Consider the following 24,819-nt stretch of genomic DNA (forward strand, 5'->3'; position numbering starts at 1 on the left):
GTAAGAAGATGCTTAGCAACATAAACGCTGAGATTGAAAATGAGGATAAAAAGGAGAGATGCTATCAGTGATATTTAGCAAGTGGCTACTTTAGCAAGTGGCAGGTAGGGAGCGATGGACTTGGGCTTGTGTGATGAATCAGATAAAGAAGACAAGGTGAGGAGCTGGTTCTCACCGGGCAGAAAAGGAATTGCCGGGCTCAGCCTGTGGCATATTAAATCTGAGGGGTCACTGTGACATTGAGGGGGAAATGCAAGTGACTTGTAAAGCTTTAGAATTCAACAGAGAAGACATTTCTGAAGTCTTGACTTTGTCTCCTTGGCCTCTGTTCTCTACCTTGATAGTTAGTCTTTTGTTGTGCCAGTCTCAGGACACAGTTACTGCACACGTACACACCCTCCACTTCTCATTCCACACCACACCAGCTCTTCCTTGTTCCACATTAAAATCCCTGCCAACAAACATGTATCCGCTCACAGAGATGCAAGAAGTGCATGTCGTTTGCCAGGTTTTTTTTATTGCATCTAACTATTTTTATGTGATATTGACAAGGTATGTTTTCAATGTTAAATTCATGTAAATATGCTGTAAAAATACTAAATTAAACCGGAAATAAATTGCTACTATTTTTAAACGGTGGAAGAAAATCTTGTAAAATTATTACTATTACAGCAGATGCATAAGAATATGCTAAACTCAGTTCTGGCTTAAACTCATCAAAAAGAGTATGCAAATTTATGCTAATATTAGTTATTTCTTTCAGCATTGAATATGCCAGTTTGATTCAAGAATAACTGCTAAGAAGCTTCATATTTATCTCAAGTGTCTTTCAAAGAGCCTGATCAGTCCCATGCTGATGAGGCAATTTTATTGGTTAAAAAAAGCAAATAGTTGAGTTGACAGCTTCTCTTCCAGAGTCTTGATTGCGTAAGACTGACTGCTCAGAAATTTCTCAAAACTTAGAAGGAATAATTCCCATTCCACTTGTCAAATGTGTAGAAAACAAGACGAAGAAACTATGCAAATTATTGACATGCAGAACAGTTCATTTAAAGCCATGTAAAATGAAATAATGTTACACATTTGTCTCATACATATTTAAGAAATAACCCAAAAGAAGAGAATGATATCCCTTGTGTTTTGTAAGCACAGTTATATCTATGATAAACAAGTCATTAACTATAATTTAACATTTACGTTTTACTGTTTTCTAGGGAAGCTCTTTGCTAGCTTGGATAATATTTTCTCATTTTCTCATTTCAACATTTTATTGTTGAGAAAGCATATTTGTCTGCTAGAGGCTCTAATCAACTAATTTTCTCTAATGACAGCTGAACTCTGGCTACAAGGGTACAACATTTTTTCCCCATTTTTATAATAAACAACCATTTTACAGCATCTTAGTAATCACGTTTACTCTGACTGCCTCAACATGGACAAATCCAATGCTTCTTAAATATTCACCTTACCTTTTTGATGATAACTGCGTAGTTAACTGAACTGCTTCAAAAGCACACATCACAAGAACGAAGGGGATTAAAATCTGTTTAAAAGGACAACAAACCATGCCATGGGTAGTTGAAGAATTTGAAAAACTTAAAAATAAATGCTTTTTCTGCTTATAGCAGTAATTTAACCTCTCAAACAAATTTTATCTACGTTAGTAAAGAGCAAACTCTGAAAACCATGAGATCAATGATATACAGAATAGTGATGAAATAGATTTAAAAATCAACATCAATAGCATATGTAGTATAAAAAGATAACAAATATCAACACTCATTCCAAATAAAACCTAATATAAATTTTTGATTTACATCATTATAGTAATTAATGACCCTGTTCAAATGATTCCAAGAGAGTATGAGAGGCACAGAATGCCCCAAATCAAATAAATTAGAGAGCCTGATAATTTGATTCACAGATCCCTGAACCCATCTGGTCACTTGATACTTTAACTCTATATACATGATTTAGCTGTTCTGCCATTGCTTTTTATTCATTTATCTTAATACAACTTTATTTCTGATTAAACAACTTAGACTCACTGTAAAATATTTATTAAAAAATTGAGAAAGTTATAATACAATTTATACTGATTGAAAATCCATAATCCAGAGCTAACACCGTTAATATTTTGAGATACTGCTTTCCAGTAACCAATTAAGTATGTGTATACACACACACACACACGCGCGCGCAATTGATATATAATAAAAAGAAAGGAGAGAGAAGCTAATGAAAAGAAATGATGTTCAAGACTGGATAAGATTGTTGCGAGTGAAATAAAATACAGTTTGGGAGGACCTTCCCTTCTGGCCACATCAGTCAAAAAAGCCATCCAGTGCATTATGTCAGTACAGCTCTGAATGTGGCTGGAGAGTAAAGATCTAGTATTTTAATTTAAACTTTTGTTTTTCTTTGTTTTTTTTTTTTTAAAGGAAGTTCTTTTTTTTTTTTTTGAGAGAGAGAGAGCACTCAGGAGATTGGGGGAGGGGCGAGGGAGGGGAGAGAGACAGAGAGAGAGAGAATCTTCAGCAGGTTCCATACTCATCATGGAGCCTGACAAGGAGCTCGATCCCACGACCCTGGGGTCATTACCTGGGCCGAACTCAAGAGTCAGAAGCTCAACTGACAAAGCCCCTTCTTTACTTTTTTATTTTTTAATTATTATTATTATTTTTTTGAGAGAGAGTTTGAGCAGGGGAGGGGCAGAGAGAGGGAAAGAGAGAATCCCAAACAGGCTCCACACTGTCAGCACAGAGCCTGATGCAGGGCTCCATCCCACGACGCTGGAATCATAACCTGAGCTGAGATCAATAGTCAGCCACTTAACCAACTGAGCCACCCAGGTGCCCCACTTTTTTCTTATTTTTAATGAAAGGCCAATACTCTTCAATAGACTAAGAAAAGAGCAACTACCATTAAAAAATGTAATTGAGGGGGGCGCCTGGGTGGCTCAGTCGGTTAAGCGTCCGACTTCAGCTCAGGTCACGATCTCGCGGTCCGCGAGTTCGAGCCCCGCGTCGGGCTCTGGGCTGATGGCTCAGAGCCTGGAGCTTGCTTCCGATTCTGTGTCTCCCTCTCTCTCTGCCCCTCCCCCGTTCATGCTGTGTCTCTCTCTGTCTCAAAAATAAATCAACGTTAAAAAAAAAAAAAAATTAAAAAAAAAAAAATGTAATTGAGGGTGCCTACGTGGCTCAGTCAGTTGAGCGTCCAACTTCGGCTCAGGTCATGATCTCACGGTTGGTGGGTTCGAGTCCCGTATCGGGCTCTGTGCTGACAGCTCGGAGCCTGGAGCCTGCTTCCGATTCTGTGTCTCCCTCTCTCTCTGCCCCTCCTCCATTCATACTCTGTCTCTCTCTCTCTCTCTCAAAAATAAATAAAAATGTTTTAAAAAAATTGAAAAAAACTGTAATTGAAAGTTAAAGAAATAACATGTTTTACAATAGCTCAGTAGAAAATGGGACATGAGAAAAACATCTTTTTGATATTTCTTAGGATCACATTTGTATCAATGCAATAACAAAAAAAAAGGGATATTAATCTAATTAAGAGACACATACTTTTAACAATGGTTACTTTTGTGATCTGAACAGAAGGTAATCAGATTTTAGGCAGATATATACTAACTACGTAAAATGTGCCAGGCACTGTGGTAGAGGGAATAAGACAAGCAGAGTGACCCTGCAGAAGAAAGGAAAGAACATGAATTACATTCCACAGGAGTCTGAACCTCCAGAGCTGAGGAGTCTGTCATGATCTTGGTGCCATGTCATCCAGCTGGTGCCCACTGCATTACTGTAAATGTAAGCACTCAGTGACGTACCTGGTGAGTGAATCAATCAATTCTAGGTACATGGATTATGAGAACAGATTATGACATGTTGGCAATCTTGTGGGGAACATAGAGAATCTCTGGGAGCACTGCGGCTTTGATCTGCACTGTACTTCCCCACAGGCTTTAATCATCTGTGCTGGGACTTCCCAGGATTTACAGAGAATCTGTACTTTGTGGAAGTTAAATGGGCTTAAGCATAAGGCAAAAAGGTTAGCTATATTTTGGAGTAAAAGCTAAAGGGCCCTACCCCCCATACAGCATTGTCTGGGAAGGTATCTTCTTTCTATGCGATCTCACTCTGTCAGAATGACTTCATAATCTTAAGGTCATGTAATGTGTTACATAATCTATCTTAATGTCACAATGAATTGATAATCTTAATCGGTATCTTAATATAATAAGAAAATAAGAAAACTAACCTTCCACATCATCAGGGCTCCCATCATAAAAGGACTAAACACGGTCAGAAAGCAATAGACAGAGGCAAGATCAAAGCTAAGGAACCAACATAAAGAAAAAAGATTTTAGAATTCACATCGTAACTTTAAAAGAATGTTCTACTAAAAAGGATGTTTCAACTACCTTTCTGAAAGCTACTCCTACTAAAACACAAGCTTACATCGTATCAAGAATATTAGGAAGCCACTCAGATGAAGTAGATATGCATGTGCCGATGCACACCAATCTCCAAAATATATCCTTCGGGATAAAAAGTATGGTACAGAACAGAAATCTAACTTGTATTATTTTTTATTATAAATATGCTGTTTTCATTTAAAATTACCTGTTAACAGGGCGCCTGGGTGGCTCAGGCGGTTAAGTGTCTGACCTCGGCTCAGGTCATGATCTCACGGTGCGTGAGTTCGAGCCCCGCATCGGGCTCTGTGCTGACAGCTCAGGGCCAGGAGCCTGCTTCGGATTCTGTCTCTCCCTCTCTGCCCCTCCCCCACTCACACTCTGTCTCTCTTTCAAAAATAAATAAACATTAAAAAAAATTTTTTTTAATTACCTGTTAACAGAAGCTATGTTCCCAGTTCCAAAAAATGCTGTCACTAAGAAGAAAACCTAAACAGAGTTAAGGAAATGCCAAAACAAGTCAGAATTCATACAAATTTCTCCTTCATTTAGAAAAGATATGCTTATTCTACCAGGAAGGTAACTTGATTTTTAACCTGTACACTTGGTCATAAGCGAATGTTCCATTACATGTCCTCGCAAATGAATTTTGAAGGAACCAGGCTGAAGAGGCAATGTGCTAAAAACAGGAGGCATGTGAGGTTATCCTCACTTGTCACTAGCACCTTTGGGAGGGCATTTTCCAATTCTCTAACAGAAGCAAGTTGGAGTGTTGTATCTGTAGTTGGCCACTGATGGTTTTTTCAAAAGGAGGACATGGACCCAGCGCATGTGACAGGCATCTTTAGGTGAAATCCTGTTTTAGTTCATATACTCTCACCGTGTGCCCACCACATGTGAAACATGCCAGGTTCTTTGGAAGGCTCGGAAGGAGATACCATATTCATTATATAATAACTCAACAGAGAATGAGACATGAGAAAATGCTAGACATCTTTTTGACACTTCTTAAACGTAACATCTGTTTTAATGCAGTAATAAAAAGTATTAATCCTATTGGTATCTAAGAACTAACTGCTAGAAAAGTACTTAAATACTGCCTGGTCCACTGAAAGGACTCCATAAATGTTAGCTACTATATTATTACAGACACATACACAAAAGTGGTAAAGAAACACTGAAGAGGATGTATGAATTATGACAACTTTCAGTGAAAAAGTGGCATTTGAGTTGGTGACTTGAGATTCAAATGTATTCATGGATCTATTCACTCAGCCAATCGACTGACCAACCAATATTTATTGTCTAGAATGAGTCAGAAGCAGAGCTAGGCACTAAGCATATAAATACAAATAAAATAGTCTCAAAGTGCTCACATGGTAACTAAGATTATGACAATATATAGAAGTACATGAGAAGCGTTTTAAGGTAAACGGTGGGGAAATAAAAGACATAGTCAAGAAATATTAACAGGTATGACAGAAGCTTAGAGTTTATTGAAGGATACAGTGAAAGGGAAAGTAAGATTAGTGGCATACTAATTAACTAATAGATTAGTGGCATATTAATAAAAAGCCTTCAACTTTACTGTGGAGACAATGACAAGCCCACAAACATTTTAGGTGAGCGATACAAATAAGAAACACCAGTGACAGTGAGATATTCAAATCAGGGAGACAAATAAATATAGGCAGGAAATACAATTGGGAAGTTATTTCAGTAGCTCATGTTAGGGGCAAGGAAGGTCCGAGCTGGTGCACTGGGAGTGGAAATGGAGAATGAGGGCAGACAGTGGGACTTCAGAACTGGACAAGGAATAGTTAAATATGACAACAAGTTTGATGGCCTGGGTGGTTGGGAGTATGGGGATGCCATTCAGTGAGATGAGGCCCGCCAGAGAGAGACTTTGGAGAAGGGTGGGCCGTTGTTAGTTTCAGACATATATTTGATGATGCCCCGCAGAATACTGGACATATGGCTCATGAGGTCAGGAGAGCTCAAGGCCAGAGAAGTAAACCTCAGAGTTGTCTGCGCGGAGGCATCAGTCAAAGCTATAGGAGAGGGTGACATTATCCAGGCACAGGAAGAGGAGAAAGTTAAGCGTAGAGCTTGGAGAAGAACATCACTCAAAATCAGACAAAGGAAGAGTAAGTTTTAGTGCAGGAGAATAGAGCTGATGTAAAAGCTACGAAGAAAACCTGGCTCGTGTCCTGAAAGTCAAGGAAAAAGAAAAAGAGAAGTGAACAGAGCTGAATGTTACAGAGTGGTCAAGTAAAACTCAAGACCAGACTGTGCGGTCAGGGAGCCCCTGCAGACCCAGTGAGGATACAGTCTCAGCAGGGACATCCGACAGATCTTCACACAGCTACTACGTGCCAGGCACTGCTCTGAGCGTTCTAGGCTTAAGGCTATAGTACATAAATGGGGAGGAAATGGTAGCAGCAACTATGGATTTTTCTTCCAAGAAGCTTGGGAGTAAACAGAAAAGACAAGATACAATTATACTTTAGGGAGACGAAGGGTTCAGGGGAAGGAGTGTTTATTAGTATAGGGTGAGTGGAAGGAGCCTGCAAAGACAGAGCAAAACGGAGGGCAGAAGCAAGAGGCAGAGAGAGGGAGAACACCACGGTAGGTTCAAAGGAAATGCCTCCCTGTGAACTTATTGAAGCTGATCAGCCAGCCTTCCCAAAGTGAGATTTTATTCCCCCATACTGTCCTTTAGACTTCTACCACTAATAACTTTCACACAATGTTGCCTCGGATGTGATCCGAAAACTTTGTGAGGAAGATATTACACAACATGAGTACAGTACAAAATACACACATAAAAAGATACAAACCAAACTCATAATAGTGGATTCTTCCGGACGAGGGAAATTAGAGTGGAGTTGGGAATTAAAAAAAAAAAACAAAAATAAAAACTTAAGCTTTAGCTGTAATGTTTTCGTTTTTTTTTTTTAAATGTGTGACATATGTGACAAAATATTACTTGTTGATATCTTGGATGGCGGGAATACACACATATACATTTGTTTTTAGTATCATTCTGTGTGCTTTTCTACAGTTTCACCATTTTTTAAAAACACGAGCCATATGAAGAAAATTACGGTTGATGGGGCTAACCCCTCCCAGGTGATACCACTATTAAGTGAAAAGGGGAAAACACCTTCTGACCCCACTAAATGGGAGGTGGCAGCGCCTTAAAGCCAAAGCCCAAACAAAGGATACAAGGAAAAAGGCCCTCCGGACGTCATCCAGATAGAGCTGTCGGAACTGGGTTATATCAGTACTGCAGGTGAACCGGACACTGGTGACCTGGGAGACAATTGGAAATACACGAACACACAAGAACGGTTCGCTTACTTCTACCCTCAAAGGCAACCTTCCAGTCTAAGTTACAAGAGCTAGAAAGTTATCCTGTACTGACCAGAGCAAACAAAATAAAGCTGTTCCTAGAGCTTAATTACACCTTAATAAAATCTGCCAAAAGGCAGACTACGTTGCTAACAATATGCTGAATGGAGCTGTAGTACTGCCGAATGTATAATAAACGGGAGACGTGAGCTTTTCCTTATCCCATGTAAATGGTTCACTTTCAATCCCTATGTAATTCTTCCCTTTTTGACGTCCTGATTCTTCAGGGTCCTGACCTTCTAAAACCCAAATATGGCATGATATGAAAAAGCATGATCAAATCAAATATTTCTCTGTTTCTTTGTTATTCTGTTAATTCTATTTGTAGAAAAATTATTTTCTCTCTATAAAATATAAAATATTTCTACTTTTGGTAAAATAGAAAGTCACTCAAGTCCAATAATGTGGATGCACTCTTGCTTAATCCCCCTTTCTCTGTAAAAGTAAAAACTCATGGGGGAGTTTAAAGGGAGATCTTCCCCTTCCTCCACTTCCCATGTAATTTTCTAGTAAATTTAATAGAAATTTAATACTTTATACTTTAATACTCCTTTATATAAAAAAAATCTCTTCCATTAAAAAACAGAACTTAAAAAATAACACAAAAATGTTACTTTTAAATTTAATATCCACTTAATATTAAAATATTTAATATTTACTATTAAGGACAGTCTGACCATTTATTTGAATCTGATCAAAACTGCTTTTCATGTACTGTTTTAATATTCCAGGGCTGAAAGTTAAAAAACAGTAATTATTTAATATACTTCAATAAAGTTCCTTCATTATTGAAATTCATTATTCTAAATTATCAATTACTTTCTGTAAACTCAACTGGAACCGGTTATGGATGGATCAATGGACCAACTACGAAGGTGTTTTTCTGCAATATTCTTTTTATCTGACCTCAGTAAAAGTGTAAATATTCTGTCACCAATTTCTTATAAATTACCTTCAGTTCTAAAATAAAGGCAAGAGACATCAATTTCACTGTATAGCTCAGCATGATAAATGTGTCCCTAAAATTTAGCTGGCTTTCAGCCAATTCAAAGTATACTGTGGTGAATAAACAGCTTAAGATTTGGACTGAGGCCACGATCACTAAGGCAGCAGAATAAACAATTTGGGATAGGACCACTAGAAAGAGAAAAACAACACAGAAAACACAAATGGCACCTTCTGATCAAATTCATGAACTGACTTGTGACAATGCTGAATATTCTTGTGACTAAAATAAATTGAGGGAAAGAAAAATTAGATAGGAAAACAGAAGAAAATAAGATCAAGAACATTGTTTCCCCTCTACTCCTTCATCTACATTGATGTTTTTGTACATCAATGATTCACAAATAATCCCTCAGCCCCACCTGTTTAATGCCTATAAAACAATGAAATCATGCTTTTCTGTTAGAAGTGAAAATTTTTCTGACAAACGAATTGTTTCATTTTTATTACTAAATTAATTGGGGCGCCTGGGTGGCGCAGTCGGTTAAGCGTCCGACTTCAGCCAGGTCACGATCTCGCGGTCCGTGAGTTCGAGCCCCGCGTCAGGCTCTGGGCTGATGGCTCGGAGCCTGGAGCCTGTTTCCGATTCTGTGTCTCCCTCTCTCTCTGCCCCTCCCCCGTTCATGCTCTGTCTCTCTCTGTCCCAAAAATAAATAAAAAACGTTGAAAAAAAAAAAAATAAATTAATTATGACTGCCTTAAATGACAGTCATTAAAATTTTTGATGGACTAACACTGCGACTTCCTTCTAAAACAGACAATATTTATTCTCAAATAAATGCAACAACGATTCTGCCCAGCTACCTTCTGTTTGCAGGAAATACCACGTTGCTGCAGGGTTTCTTGTTCCACCTGTATCCAGACAAACATTAAGCATGACAATACTAATGGAAAGAGAGCTTCGTACCTAAGCAGTAAAGGCATGGGGGAAGAAGTGGGAGGGTAGGGGGGAAAAAAAAGAAAAAAAACATTAAACAAGTAAATATGCACATTTATGCTGAGAGGTCTTTCTCAAAATTTAAAACATCCTTGATAACATTTCTAAGTCAGAATATCACAAAATTTAAATTTTCTAGGCTTTCCAGAAGAAGAAAGTGGGAAGGGAAAATTTAAATATCAACTCCAGCATCATCTTTTTTAAAATTTATTAAATCTTGAGATCACTACAATTTTAAAATAGTAGGGATATTTAGAAATCAGTGTAAGGTAAAACAACAAATACACAAAAAAGGAGAGAAAACATTAAGACAAAGGTAAAAAGTCAATTCCTGAGTTAAAATCATTAATATACATAGAAGAACAAGCAAACATCCCGAATTAAAAAAAAGGGGGGGTGTAATACAGGCATAAATCTCTCAGAAAGGAAAAGAAAAGAGCTAATAAATACATGAAATATGTCTGACCTTACTGATAATTGATATGGAAACTAAAAGAACAGGAAGATACCATATTCGCTTATCACATTTATCCATTAAAAAATATAATAACGTCAACAAGAGTGTAATGAAAACTAACTCTTCGTATACTCTATATAGAAATAAACATGTTCTGGAAGACCATTCAATGCTGTGTATCTATAATTCCCCAAATAGTCATATACCATAATCCAATGATGTCACTTTTAGGAACGTACCCTGAGAAAATAATCCAACATGTGCACTACAATTCTCATATGAAGATGTTTGTTGTAATACTGTTTACAGAAGGGAAAAAACAAAAACAAAAACAGGAAGCAAGCTAGGAATTGATCCCATAATGTACGGTACATCTCTGGGGTGGTCTAATGTGGACATTATCAGGTGGACAAGGGAAAGGCTCAGGAGATAAGACAGTGGCAGAAGTCTTTTCTCATCCTCGTCCAGCTAAGTGTGCCACCCTGGCCGTCCCCCAAATCTTCTCTTACGGTTCTTCTCACACTGTTGGAATCCCACGTTCACTGACATGTCTTTCCCGCTAGTTTGTAAGACCTCTGCCTGTGCCACCACTGCAGGTCCAGCTAACAGTAAGTATTTGCTGGGTGAGTTACTTATCCAAGTGGAAGTTTCAAAACAAAATCAAACTAACCAAACCAAAACAAAAAAAACCCTTTATTTCTCTCAAATTTTTCACTTAGTGAACTCTTTTCCAATTGGTGCTATTTCCTAAACATGAGAAAGCAAAAGAAGCAAAATGCTTTAAACTCGATTACTGATCATAAAAATAAAACACTGAAGACCAGGCAGAAGGAGCTATTGATATTTAAGACAGCATACACAAATCACTTGGTATATAAGATGTACAATGCCCAACTCCCTCTCTCTGCCCTTCCCCCACTCATGCTCGCTCGCTCGCTCACTCGCTCTCTCAAAAAATAAATAAATAAACAAACAAATAAATAAATAAAAATAAACATTAAAAAAATAAAAAAGGGGCTCCTGGGTGGCTCAGTCGGTTAAATATCGACTTCAGCTCAGGTCATGATCTGGTGGTTCACAAGTTCAAGCCCCACATCTGGCTCTGTGCTGACAGCTCTGAGCCTGGAGTCTGCCTTGGATTCTGTGTCTCCCTCTCTCTGCCCTTCCCCCACTCATACTCTCTCTCTGGAAAGAAAAACAATAATAAAAATAAACATTAAAAATGATGTAGAATGCCCAAGGATACGAATAGAGAATATATACATGAGAAAATATCATTAGTAAAACAGGTACAGAAAATTACACAAAGCGTGCCATTTTTGACCTATTAAAATCACTTTTGAAGTTCTTATTTAAAAATGAAAATACCAAATACTGTGGAGGATATGATGAAATAGGACCTGTCCTAGGTTGCTGGTGATATTATAAACTGGTACTGTTCTGAAGACAAAAGTCAAAAAAAAATTCACGGACCACCTATACTACGTGTGAGAAGTGAAAAAGGGATCTAATCTAAACTATGTAGAAAGCTTGTATACAAAAACGCAAATCAAAATATTACTTATGATAATATAAAATGGAAATAAATGATCAAAAATAGAGGAACAGCTAAATAAATCAAGGTTCATTCACATCATAGAATATTAAGTATCTATTAAAACGATAGTTAGGAAGCCTATGAGCCACCAGGGAAAATGCTTCTAAAATAAAGCTAGGTAGGAAAAAAAAGATATAAAATAGTACATGGACTATAATCAACACCATGTTAAAAGACAAATACAGAGGTTAAGACTAGAAGAAATATACCAGAATATCAGGAGGAGGGGTAGGGTCAATAGATTGATTTTCCCCTTTATCCCTACTTTTCAAACTGTGATTAATACTATTTTTACAATGATTTTTTAACAAATAATTGAAAAACAAATGTTGATTTAGAATGCCTACGTCCCAGCTATTCTTTACAATTTAGTTCAACTTCTACATGAGTCCTTGATGGCACCAATTCAGCTCCCCTCCTCAAATTCTTTCACTAGGCATTCCTTTATATATTTATTTTATTTTTTAAAATGTTTATTTATTTATTTTGAGAGAGAGAAAGAGAGAGAACGTGAAGGGGGGTGGAGAGATGCAGAGAGAGGGAGGGAGGGAGAGAAGAAGAGAGACAGAGAGAGACAGAATACCAAGGAGGTTCTGTGCTATCAGCACATGACCCCATGAACCGTGAGATCATGACCTAAGTCGAAATCAAGAGTGGGACAGTTGACTGACCGAGCCCCCAAGGCACCCCTCTCTAGGCATTTCTTTATATCTTATAATTTTCAATCAAATTAAGTCACAATACCTTAATTGTTGCATTTTGTAATTGCCTAACACCGTAAAATAAAGTCCTTATTTTACAGCAGCTTACGACTCTATGATGCATCTGGGGTAAGCTAACTGTTCTGCCCATTTGTCTGTCTAGTGGTCAGGACACTGGAGGCAGGAAAGGAAAAGCAACTGTTGATGAATTGAATCAAGAAGGTGTATGCTCTAAATAGGACCACGATTTCCTAAAATATTTGCAGTTATGTAGGAAAGCATTCTTTCCTAATATATGGAAACATAAGTATCATAGTTCTACAAATAGTGCTACAGATTTATTCCCTTTCAGAAACGATAAACTATAATCATTTTCATTTGTAAAATGTAGATGAATAAATCTGATAAAGACAATCTTCCTATGGGACTTTGTTTCTTTAGACAATCAATATCTTGTATAAAGTCTGCGTATCTGAATTAATAAACTGAAATACCAATAAAATGTCATCACAGGCTCACAGTGTACATAATAAAACCTTACAAAATTAGGATCTGCCACTTTGGTCTCTGCAAATTCAACAGGGCAGAAAAGGCATTTGGCTTTGTTTTATAGTTAGCTAAGCAAAGGGATAATATAAATAAAATTTTAGTGGGAAATGTTTAACAAACTTAGAACTACTTTCAAGCATTACAATAGCTTCCATTTGCATAAAAATAATCAAATGCTGATTAAAATGACTCTTCTTTATTCATTAAATCAAGGATACATTGTTAGAACTTAGGATTACTATTACTGTATTTCTGTAAAGTAATAAAACTGCATTTCTTTTAAATACCCTATAATTGTGACTATTCACTACTTTACACAGAGAATCCTCCAGATTGTCCAAAATAGTTAATGTGGAACAATGACAGGTGGACTATTAGTTTTGCAAAACTGATTTGACATTGAAAAATGAACTAATGGAAATTGTTAGACTGTGCTGTTTTAGGCTATTCCTGTTGCATTTTTCTGCAAAGGTAAATACGCTTTCTGATGTTGAATAATATATTTCTTAATACATTCATTAACAAGGTCATACTCATTACTACTGTTCTGATTTTATGCCTGAATTTTTTTCTTTTTAGATTTTCTTAAAATAAATTACAGTAATATGTTTTGGTATCTTTGTGACTGTGAAATTGATGATTTAAAACATCATGAAATATTTTTTTACTAAAAATTCAACTTTAATCGTCCTTTCTTCTTTCCTTCCTTTCTTTCTAAAGAGCAAACCAGATCTATTTTTAGATTTGTTCGTATTTCTTAAATCTTCTACACATTCGTTTACCTTTGTTTATTGCTTTAGAATGTGAAGGTTCAAAACAGAAGAGGGATTACTGATTATTAAGTGACTACGTAGAAGCTGGCACATATCTCTGGACCCTCTCAAACACGTACTTTCTTTTTTTTAAATTATTTTTTTAATGTTTATTTATTTTTGAGAGAGAGAGAAATGTAAATGTTTATTTATATTTTGACAGAGAGAGAAAGCACGAGTGAGGGAGGGGCAGAGAGAGAGAGGGAGGCACAGAATCTGAAGGAGGCTCCAGGCTCCGAGCTGTCACTACAGAGCCTGACGTGGGGCTCGAACTCACGAACCGCGAGATCATGACTGGAGCCTAAGTCGGATGCTAATCGATGGAGCCACCCAGATGCTCCTCAAACACATACTTCCTTAAGGCAACCTCTAGGTAGGATCTCTTCATGAAACTCATGTTTCATGAGTTTGAATAGGAATGCTGGGTTAGAATAGGAATGATTTTACCTTTTGTCTTCTTATCCAGACTAAAAACTAATTCATAGAAACTTTGATGGATTCTTATTGTAACTAAATTATTTATCCTGAAATTTCACCAATGAAGGGGAAAAGAATGAACAGTTTTAAGGTCACCTTATGTTTATCACTTTTGAGTAAGAACATGCTGACAGACTTCAAGCTTAATTTGAAAATTCAAAGTTCTAAGTCTCAAAGCAAGCCCCTCTTAAGATCTTATGAGGTAACTGGTGAAAATTTCCATGTTGCTTATATTACATCTTCACAGCTGTGCTCCAGATCTGGATATGCAGGGAGAAAGGAAGGCAGGAGGTATGAGGAGCTCTGGTAAGGGAAGGTTTTGCACCCTTCTGGATCATCTCTTATCTGAGGACTACAAGAACTCCCAGGGTCTAGGCCACTAATAATGTTAGGGTCTACTATGAAAAGATTTTTGAGAACATCCCTCTAATTCTGAATTAGGACAACCAAGTTTCCCAAAGAATAAACCTATATTTTGAACCCAAAATAGTTATACAAAATCATCTAACACTGGGAATAACCTGTTGATAGCACAGGGAATCCCTAGGTTTAGTCTACTTGAGATCAAGATCCTATATTTGGACCAAATTTAGCCCAAATGAGTAGTGGTGATTTGAGCTGTCTGTCGTATCCAGTGTTGTTATAATGTACGTATTTCTCACCCTCATCAGCATTTAAGTAAGGATGAAATAAAATCCAAAGGCAAGTAAAGAATCCTTTTCTTCAAAAGCAGGCGGGACGATTATATCACTGTTTCACGGACTTCTAGAGAACACTTCAAGCTGCTAGTTTTTGTGTTTGTTTTACAAGAAAATTTAAATCTTAAATAAAAATGGGCTGTTTAATTTCTGGGAAAATATTCTGAAAGGTTCTGAATCGAAAGAAGTATTTGGACTATGGTATACATAAGACTAAAAATTACAAGAAAAAATATATTCAAATAAGAACAGACAAGTCAAGGCATCATTTGAAGTGCACATAAGTAATGTCACAGAGCTACAGTTCTTCCAAGTCCTTGTTTGAGACTTTGAGTTTCTCCATAATCAACCAAAACTTTCTAACACTGTAGTAAAATGACATTTTAGCAACTCCAGGAAATAAACAGAAAGACAAAGACAACAGGCAATACTATGAAAATAAGAAAACAACAGATTTAAGATCAAGTCATATACAGTTCTTACGAAGCAGAAAATATTTCTAATTTTCTCAAGATTTACACATACTTCATTTCCAGAGGTAAAATATTCAAAGAGAAATGTCCATATCATTTAAAACTTGCTACTAAAAATTAAGCTTTAAAACCAGTGCATACCCTGTGCTTAGCAGTATGTAGGTTGACATCAAGGAAAGAAGAATGCTAAACAACCGCTCGAAGAGACTTGTGGGACTCAGCAGTGGCAGGACGAGGGAAAAGGCTGCAATAAAACAAAGGAGGGTAGTGTCAGTACAGCCAGCACAATGGACATGAGTTCAGAAGCACTGATCCTAGGATCATTTACAGCAGCTATTGTTTCTGTGACCTCTCAATTGGGCTATACTTGTCCTAACCATTTTTGTAAGAAATTTGAAACTTGAACATTTTTTTAAAGTTTATTTATTTATTTCAAGAGAGAGACAGAGGGAGCAAGTGGGGAAGAGGCAGAGAGAGAGAGAGAGAGAGAGAGAGATAAAGAGAAAGAGAGAGAGAGACAGAGAGAGAATCCCAAGCAGGCTCTGTGCTGTCAGTGTGGAACCAGACGCGGGACTTGAACTCAACAAACTGTGAGGTCATGACCTGAGTCAAAACCAAGAGTCAGACGCTTAAACAACTGAGCCACCCAGGCACCCCTGAAACTTCTCGGACAGAGAAAACAGAGCGTGAGTGGGGGAGAGGAAGAGAGAGAGGGAGACAGAATCCAAAGCAGGCTCCAGCCACAGAGCCTGACTGGGGGCTCGTGCTCACTGACCGCGAGGTCATGACCTGAGCCAAAGTTGGATACTCAACCGACTGAGCCACCCAGGCACCCCAAGAAGGAGAGATTCTTAAAGGAGAATGCTGAGAACCTCTGGTAAATGCAGTGTGAGTACGGGAGCTAGAAAAATCATCAATTTTATAGCCATCGTGACAAAAACTGGATCAGGAAAGACTTACGAATGGATGCTACATCTAGGGAAAATTTTGATGAGCATATTTGATGGCCTTAGAGTGTGTCCCCACAGACAGCTTATTAGTTGCAGGGAGAGGGAGAAACAGTAAATATACCGTGAAAAAACTGGGCAACACCTTGGTAGGGTGATGGAAATTGACATCAACAATGAGGGACAGATAGAGAGACCATGAGCCTGTAAATGTGACCTAAGAAGGGCACAGCATCACTTATGCAGTATGCTGGCCGATAATGCATAGCTCCAATTTAATTACAAAGAAACATCAGACAAATTCAAACTGAGTAACAGGCCATTGTAGGGTAGGGCTTGTGGTTGGTCATATTCTTCAAAACGTCAATGTCATAAAAGACAAAGAAAGAAAAAAAATGCCATGAACGTTGCTGGGTCAACTGAAAAATTACTCTAAGGATTGGTAGAATAGATAAAAGTACTGAATAGGGTCTTCAAAAAATTGTACACGTACATATATTCACAAACACAGATGAGGGACAAGCACTTGACGTGGAGGACGGCTTTCTATAATTCTGGTAAGTGCACTGTTTTTTAAACGTTTTTAGAAGTTTTAGAGATTTCAAAATGAGATATAATGACATGCGCACAAACTGCGTTTTCTTTGCTTCTCGTCCGCCCTGTGGTTTACCCTTCGGTGGGTAAGAAAACCGAGGAAGTGAGCCAGGCTGCACCGTGAAGGAACGAGGAAAAGCTGGGTTGCTACTATGTCTATCGGACCCCCCAACTTGCCATACGTTGTTTCCGCTGCTGTGTGCTAACTGTGTATTTGTGAAGTTATACACTATGACACAAAGACTTCCCTTTAATATTACAGTTCTCGCTCAGAGTTTTTGTTTTTCCTGGGGATTTAAAAACGAACATGTCCTATGAGAGAGATCATTACTTATAAGTCACCACACTGGAATATTACCACTCCTTCCTTGCAGAATATAAGCTCCAGGAGGGCAGGGATTTGGTCCACCTTTATTATTCTCAGGGAAAAAAATAGTGCCAGAACATAGTACAAACTGAACACATTTTTTTTTTTTCTAACGAAGGAGCAGTCATTAATATTGTTTAGGCAGAATGAACATAAATAGTAACTTCATTAAATCAAGATAACTGAAGGCCTGCCCTTCATCAATTTTACAGTAAGTTCCATCCAAAGATGGAACAACAAAAATCATTAAAAAAAAAAAAAAAAAAAGGTTACACTGCATGCCACATTATTCACAAGTATCACAAAGTGTCTTTTTTTTTAATGAAAAACCTGGACTTCAAGCTTGTCCTGGTCCTCTAGCTGGAAGAAAAACCCTACATCCTTAAATTACACTTGTTTTCTCCACATGCACATTTCGGGATCCTTAAGCAAAGGTACTACAGAGGAATGTGTTTTGAAAATTTTAACTGGCTTTATAAAATGTGTAATGTGTTGGGAAGTGACTAATCAATGTTATTTTCAGCAAGGGAAATACAGATAAAATTGAACTGTTTCTTAGTCCCTGTGTAAGAATGGAGAGTTTATGAACTGACATGAAATTGCAGGATAAGAATCTCTTCTCTTCTGGACTCACTTAGACTCTTATCAGGTGTGAATAAATGTATAGCCTTATTATCAGGCCAATCATATCCTATCAAGTAATTCTTATTAACACATCAATGGAGACAAACGTTCTAATTTTCTTTGTCAAATTCTACCATGAGATAAAAATAATCACTGGTTATTATTATTTTCATTCAACAAAATTATTTCTTTCAATAACAAGAATATAGATGTAAATGGATAATTTTAAGGTATGACTTGATGTAACGTTAACTCATTTAATTTGACCTCTTACCTAATATTAGCCAGCTAATGATCTGATTAAGAAGAGGCAGTCCTTGCTTCTTGCGTAGACTGCTGTGGGTGCTATACGTAACACACATAGAAAGCACTACGCTCAGCATCTGAAAACAAATACAAACACACAAAGAAAAGAGAAGGTGGTGAGAGACTAGTTTATATACAAAAAGAATACTTAGGAAAGTGCTTCAACAACTGGGATCTAGCCCCAAAGCTATTGACATTGGACCAGCTCACCCTCTTGCAGCAAGGCTACAAGTTAGAGCTTGGTACTAGGCAGACGCCCTCCTTTACAAGCATGAAATGAGGCATGTTACACTTTCAACAACAGTTTGGTATACGTGATCACACTGTATCTATTTAGAAATATTCATTATTGGGGCGCCTGGGTGGCTCAGTCGGTTAAGCGGCCGACTTCAGCTCAGGTCCTGATCTCACACTCCGTGAGTTCGAGCCCCGCGTCGGGCTCTGTGCTGACAGCTCAGAGCCTGGAGCCCGCTTCAGATTCTGTGTCTCCCTCTCTCTCTGTCCCTCCGCTGCTCATGCTCTGTCTCTCTCTGTCTCAAAAATAAATAAAAACATTTAAAAAAACTTAAAAAAAAATAGGAAATATTCATTATTAACTCTGAAGATTTCCTAAATCATGGAAACGCAAATGGTGCGACGTGGTTAACTGTCTTCCACCTCTGGCCCTTGTCCAGTCATATCCATTGATTCAACACATATTTGTGGCCTGAATGTTCACCTGGTACTGGGAACACAAGGAGGTACAATACTCTTCAGGGAATATATACAAACTAGTGGAGAACTGGGAAACTCTGGCTCGGAGGCTGTTTTCAGAAATACGGTTTGGTGGGAACATGGTCACTCCCGTTCATTTATGTGTCGTCCACAGCTCCCTTTGCACTACAGTAGCAGGGTGGAGAATTTACAACAGACTCCATACAACCCACAAGGTTAAAATACTTCGTTATGGCTCGTTAGAAAATTGTTCGCTAATCTCTGAACTAGAGGATTAACTGTCATTTTAAGAAATGACATAAGCTACGGCTGTAAATAAACTCTTAGAGATCAGATTAGCAACCTCCTCACCAATCCTTGAGATACATTAATTTCTCTTATATTTTCAGTGAATTTAGAAAAAATGCTGTTGAGTAAGTTATGACACAATCCTAGTACCCTTTCAATTGTAAGATGCATTCTGTCAGAGATGTTAAAATGTTAAAAGATATTTGTCTTGGAACCACCAAAAATATGCTATACAATAGAGCAATTAATGCAAATTAATAAAGTTAACATAAAAAATAAATTTCATAACAGATTTACCTTATATTCAGGGCTACCTATAAAAAGCCCGTAAGAATTTTAACATATTTGCTCCTATAGAGTGGGATCCAGAAACATTCACTTCTGTCAAAGTATTCATAATCATATGTGAATTCTGTCAAAGTTACCTATGGGCTTTAGTGTAAAGCCAGTGAGTGTACCATTTTTTTAAAAAAATTTTTTAACATTTATTTATTATTGAGAGACAGAGAGACACAGAGCATGAGCGGGGGGAGGGGTAGAGAGAGGGGGAGACACAGAATCTGAAGTAGCCTCCAGGTTCTGAGCTGTCAGCACACAGCCCGACGCGGGGCTCGAACTCACAAACTGTGAAATCATGACCTGAGACGAAGTCGGTCGCCTAACCAACTGAGCCACCCAGGTGCCCCAATACCATTTAAAATGAAATACGTGTCCCAATGTCTCGACAGGACATTTGACAAAATACTTCTTCTCTTTTTATGTGTTTTCTGTTGTTCTCCAAGAATAAATTAACATCTTTTAAGTGTTGTATATTTTTATTTTGGAGTATTCTTGGCTTTATTTTCTATTATCCTAAGCTTTGTTCTGAGGAAATTTTTTGAGAAAACTCCTGTAAGTTTTCTTTTGTCAGTGGTCTGGATGTGGTTTTTAATTTTTTTTTTTTTTTTAGTGTTAAAAGAACAAACAAGTGGTTTCCATGCTTATGTACAAAACAGCTATCATTTTACAGAATATGACATTATATATTCTCCAATTCTCACAACCCTATATTAGAGCGTATTTCTACAGATTGAAAACAGACTGAAGCTAAACAGACTGAAAATCACACATCTAGTATACAGTATAACTAACTGGGAATTGACTCGATTTTGAAACATCAAGTTCAAAGTTCTTTTTGTCACAGCAAAGCCAACAACCAAGGTGAAGTCAACTTTCTCCTGGCACGTCATCTGAAGTCTTAAACAGACTATGCTTCATGTAAACATACTCAGAGGTTGCTCTCACTTCAAAGATTACCTTTGTCCTGACTCAAATGAGAGCAACACAGAATCTCAGGCCAGAGGAGGCCATTTAGAGTTCAACTTTTTTGGTCAATACGGATGCTTCTCAGGTCTCCTTAGTCTCTGTTCTCTTGGCATCTCTGGGCTGTCTCCTGCTGAACTTTTTGCTATTTCATACCTTTTAGAGAATGTATTTCCATATGATAGCTTACACAGAAAATTTTCTTCCCAACTGGCAGATATTGAGTAATGTAAACATGATGGCATCTTAAGAACAACATCATTAAATACAACCATAAGATATATTTTGGTATATCATTAGCATGACATGGTGTTGAAATGTGTAACTGACCTGAAATAGATGTAACAATAGCTCTTCATTTATAAAACTGTCTTTTCTTTTTATGAGAGATGTTAAAACACACAGGGATAGCAGAAGAACCAGCAAGCCTGCGCCCATTCTGTTTTAAAACACAATTCACAATTTCAAATTTTCTTGATATATTTACTGAACACATATCATATAAAAATATTAGACATTTTACTCTAATGTAGACCCTCCGTATCAGTCATTTGGTTTTGTCAAGATGAAACAGGTATAACAGGAATGAAAATCTGAGGATGAAGATACACGAGGGATGGGGTTATTTTTAACTTCTCACAATTTTTTAGGTATCTTTACCTTATTTCTTGACTTCGATTTTTTTTTTGATGTTTATGCATTCCAGCCACCACAATTCTTAGGCTGACTTGGACAAGTTTACAGAAAACAATATAAAAAATAGTTAAACGTATCATCACTGTCTACAATATAAACTTTCTGACTATACTATGAGCACTTACTCATACCAAAAAGGATCAACATTTCTAATCCTTAGTGTTGCCGGGAGGAAAAAATGGTTCCTTGTATTATTAACCTTTAGCCAGCGGCTCCTGGTTGTAAAGGAAGGGTAGGGAAGAGGTCACAAAGGCAGCAATGCAAGTGAGGCATTTGTACAGTACGGAGACCACAAATTCTAGTTTTTCAAGAGCACCAGGTATAGTACGGTTCCTGAAGCTGCAGGAAAATGGTATCAAGGAAATGGTGTACTGATGTCGAGTTCTATTTCTCACCTCCCAAAAATCTGAGTAACATAGGACAACTGAAATTAGATTGAGTGCAGAATCTGGAGGCAGGCAACGTGACAACAAAGAGAAAAGGAGTTGGTTAAAAAGAAGTAAGAGCAAAAAGCAGGGCTAAAAATAAATGCAAAGCAGGAATTCCTAGGAAAATGCTTGTTTGTTTTTGTTCGAAGTCTTTGAGAATTGTAAGGGGACAAAGTAGTTATACATTCAGCATGGATTACCATTAAAACTTATGAAAACAGCCATCTATGGTCAAGATACTTTGCTTTTGCTTTTTCTAAAAAATAATTTGGTATTTTAATTCATTGGCAAATATGATTTGATTTTATTTTACTTATTTAAAAAAATTTTTTAATGTTTATTTATTTTTGAGAGAGAGAGACAGAGACAGGGTGTGAGTGGAGGAGGGAGAGAGAGAGGGAGACAAAGAATCCGAAGCAGGCTCCAGGCTCCCAGCTGCCAGCACAGAGTCTGACGTGGGACTCGAACCCACGAACTGTGAGATCATGACCCAAGCCGAAGTCAGACGCTTAACCGACTAAGCCACCCAGGTGCCCCTATGATTTTATTTTAGAGAACTTAAGAGGAATATTATAGCCATGTGATTTTTTTGCTTTTTCTTTTAATTTTATCCTTAAATGTTTCACATATCTATCTTTGCAAGTTTCTAAAGAAGGGAGGTGAGGTGAGAGATCAAATGGAGAGTAGAAATTTCTCCATGAACCAGGAGTCAAAATAAAGAAGTTGCAAAAATAGCTACCAGAACACCAACACAAAGTTAAATCACTGAAGAATTTAAATTAAGATGCATAGAGGGAGAAAACATAATTTTTAAAAATACAAATTAGATTTCTCATGTTTTAACAAGTTTGCCTCCTGAATTCAACTTTAGTAAAATATGCAAGTAGCAAATTTCTATGGAGACCATTTCTATAATCTCTTATTTTAGCATATAAAAACTGCTCGACTGTGTCAACACTGCTTGAGCAGGACAGAAAGGCAGAGACTGACCAAAGCAGAGAAAGGGACTTTGTAAAGACAAGAGGAGAGCTCACAAGAAATATGAAGCAAAAAATAAATGAAAATATTGGAACTCATCTTCTCACAGGCTATTATAGTTTATGACAGACGCAAAATATTTTTACTTTGTAACACTTATTAATAAAGTATGGCTTAGAAGTATGGTCTTAGAGTTCAATACAATTTATTTTGGGCTCTGCTAATAAATAAACTTTATGGAATAATTCCACTTATTCCATACTGGTATTTCACAGAAATGAGATAAAAATGTGTTAACTGATAACACATACTCAAAAATTAACACCTACTTTTAAAAAATATCAATCGTTTAGTTAATCTTCCTTCAGTCAAAAAAAGATACACTTTATCTATTAAAGATTATGTTAAGACGCTAAAAAGAATTGTTTATACAGAGTTCAAAAGAAAGTAACAGATGGGCGCCTGGGTGGCTCAGTCGGTTGAGCATCTGACTTCAGCTCAGATCATGATCTTGCAGTTCGTGAGTTCCAGCTCTGTGTCAGGCTCTGTGCTGGCAGCTCAGAGCCTGAAGCCTGCTTTGGATTTGTGCCTCCATCTCTCTCTGCCCCTCCCCTGCTCTCTCTTTCTCTCTCTCTCAAAAATAAACATTTAAAAAAAAAGTAACAGAGATGATTATATGACTAGAAAACGAGAGGGACTCTTACATGAAGCAAAGATCATCTAGCCTGCCGAGCACAGACATGCGTATGTGCGAGCGCACTCACACACACACACACACACACACACACACACACACACACAGCCAGTTGAAGTGACTAAACATGGTAAAGCCATCAAAGTACAGAGCTCCCTCCCCTAGAGATCGTTACATGCAGATTAGGAGAGACTTTCATTTTCCTAAGACATTTAAAGCTTAGACATGCTCAAAGGCAAAGACAGAGGTTAGTCTATCAGTGGCTTTTCGATCTTTATATTTTTGGCAACCGAACATTTTTCATATGAAACCTTTTACTGATTCCTTAATATACAAAAGCCTCTAGACTTCTTTTTTTTGGAATTTTAAATTATCACCGTTTGGCCCAATTTCACTTTTTTGAAGGCCCAGAAGTATCTCCAGGGAGCTTTAATGCTTCTCAGAGTCTGAGCCAAAATTATCACCAATGGTCCGATATTAGTATTTTAACTTTTGGTTTATTCACTAGTTTGTTTTGAAACTCATGACCAAGATTAGGCTCACATTTCACAGTGCTTGAGAAAAACAATTATATTGAAAAGAAAAGAAAATATTGTTCATACACTAGAAAGATATCTGGCTTTCGTCCTACAACGGGCATCAGTGGGAACGCTGCCAGGAGCAAAGAGAAGAAAATCCAACTCAGTGAGATGCTCTAAAATAAATAAAAAAGTTATCTTTAGACAAATATGGTAAAGAAAATAGTCTTTAGTGTTTCATAGACTGCACTCCTGTAAAGATTATATGCGAAGCCTTATAGCTGTTTAAAAAATAATACAGTTACTACTGGTGAGAGATCTGTTAATAGTAGGTACTGCATTAAATAAAGTCTCACAATAACCTCAAGAGGTAGGGTATATTACTCACAATATTTCAGATGAGGAAACTGAGATCAGCGATGTGAAAGTACATGTACCAGGTCTATGACTAGTAAATGAAACAGCCAGGATTGAAACCTGGGTCATATTTCATAGCAAGTACTTCCATCAATTTATGTTATACCATACACTGATAATATCTATAAGAAAGCTGGCCTGCAACCATAATCAAGGGATTGAGCTCAGGGGGGAAAGAAGTAGAAGTATGTTTGTAATTCGATCAAGACAAAAAACGATTAATAACGCCATTCGATGGAGAATCCTATAAGTTCTCTCATAGGGTGGAAAGAAGATTATTTCTATCCTCCTGCTACCTCCCTCAAAAAATATCAAAGTGGAAACATGAGCCTATTCTCAGGGCTAGGCAAAAGGTGACTCCTTTGACTTGAGTTCAGAGCACTGCCTCTGAAGCCATTGCATTGCGCTG

The 24,819-nt window shown here is 37.4% G+C and overlaps 1 protein-coding gene across 6 annotated transcripts in view; it reads right to left on the minus strand.

The window, feature by feature from the left end:
• The window catches only part of PIGN (phosphatidylinositol glycan anchor biosynthesis class N), a 103,662-nt gene that overhangs the window by 17,449 nt on the left and 61,394 nt on the right, over window positions 1-24,819 (minus strand). For all 6 annotated transcript variants that reach the window (XM_042910360.1, XM_042910365.1, XM_042910364.1 and 3 more), the window contains 9 exons: window positions 24,078-24,169; window positions 21,010-21,118; window positions 18,344-18,452; window positions 15,679-15,781; window positions 9,641-9,743; window positions 7,646-7,732; window positions 4,851-4,906; window positions 4,261-4,336; window positions 1,470-1,543 (listed from right to left, as the gene is read on the minus strand). In XM_042910360.1, coding sequence (XP_042766294.1) covers window positions 1,470-1,543; window positions 4,261-4,336; window positions 4,851-4,906; window positions 7,646-7,732; window positions 9,641-9,743; window positions 15,679-15,781; window positions 18,344-18,452; window positions 21,010-21,118; window positions 24,078-24,169 — 809 coding nt within the window. The remainder of the gene's footprint in view (window positions 1-1,469; window positions 1,544-4,260; window positions 4,337-4,850; window positions 4,907-7,645; window positions 7,733-9,640; window positions 9,744-15,678; window positions 15,782-18,343; window positions 18,453-21,009; window positions 21,119-24,077; window positions 24,170-24,819) is intronic.

The sequence above is a fragment of the Panthera leo genome, chromosome D3, assembly GCF_018350215.1.
Source record: "Panthera leo isolate Ple1 chromosome D3, P.leo_Ple1_pat1.1, whole genome shotgun sequence".
In the NCBI taxonomy this organism is placed as follows: Eukaryota; Metazoa; Chordata; class Mammalia; order Carnivora; family Felidae; genus Panthera; species Panthera leo.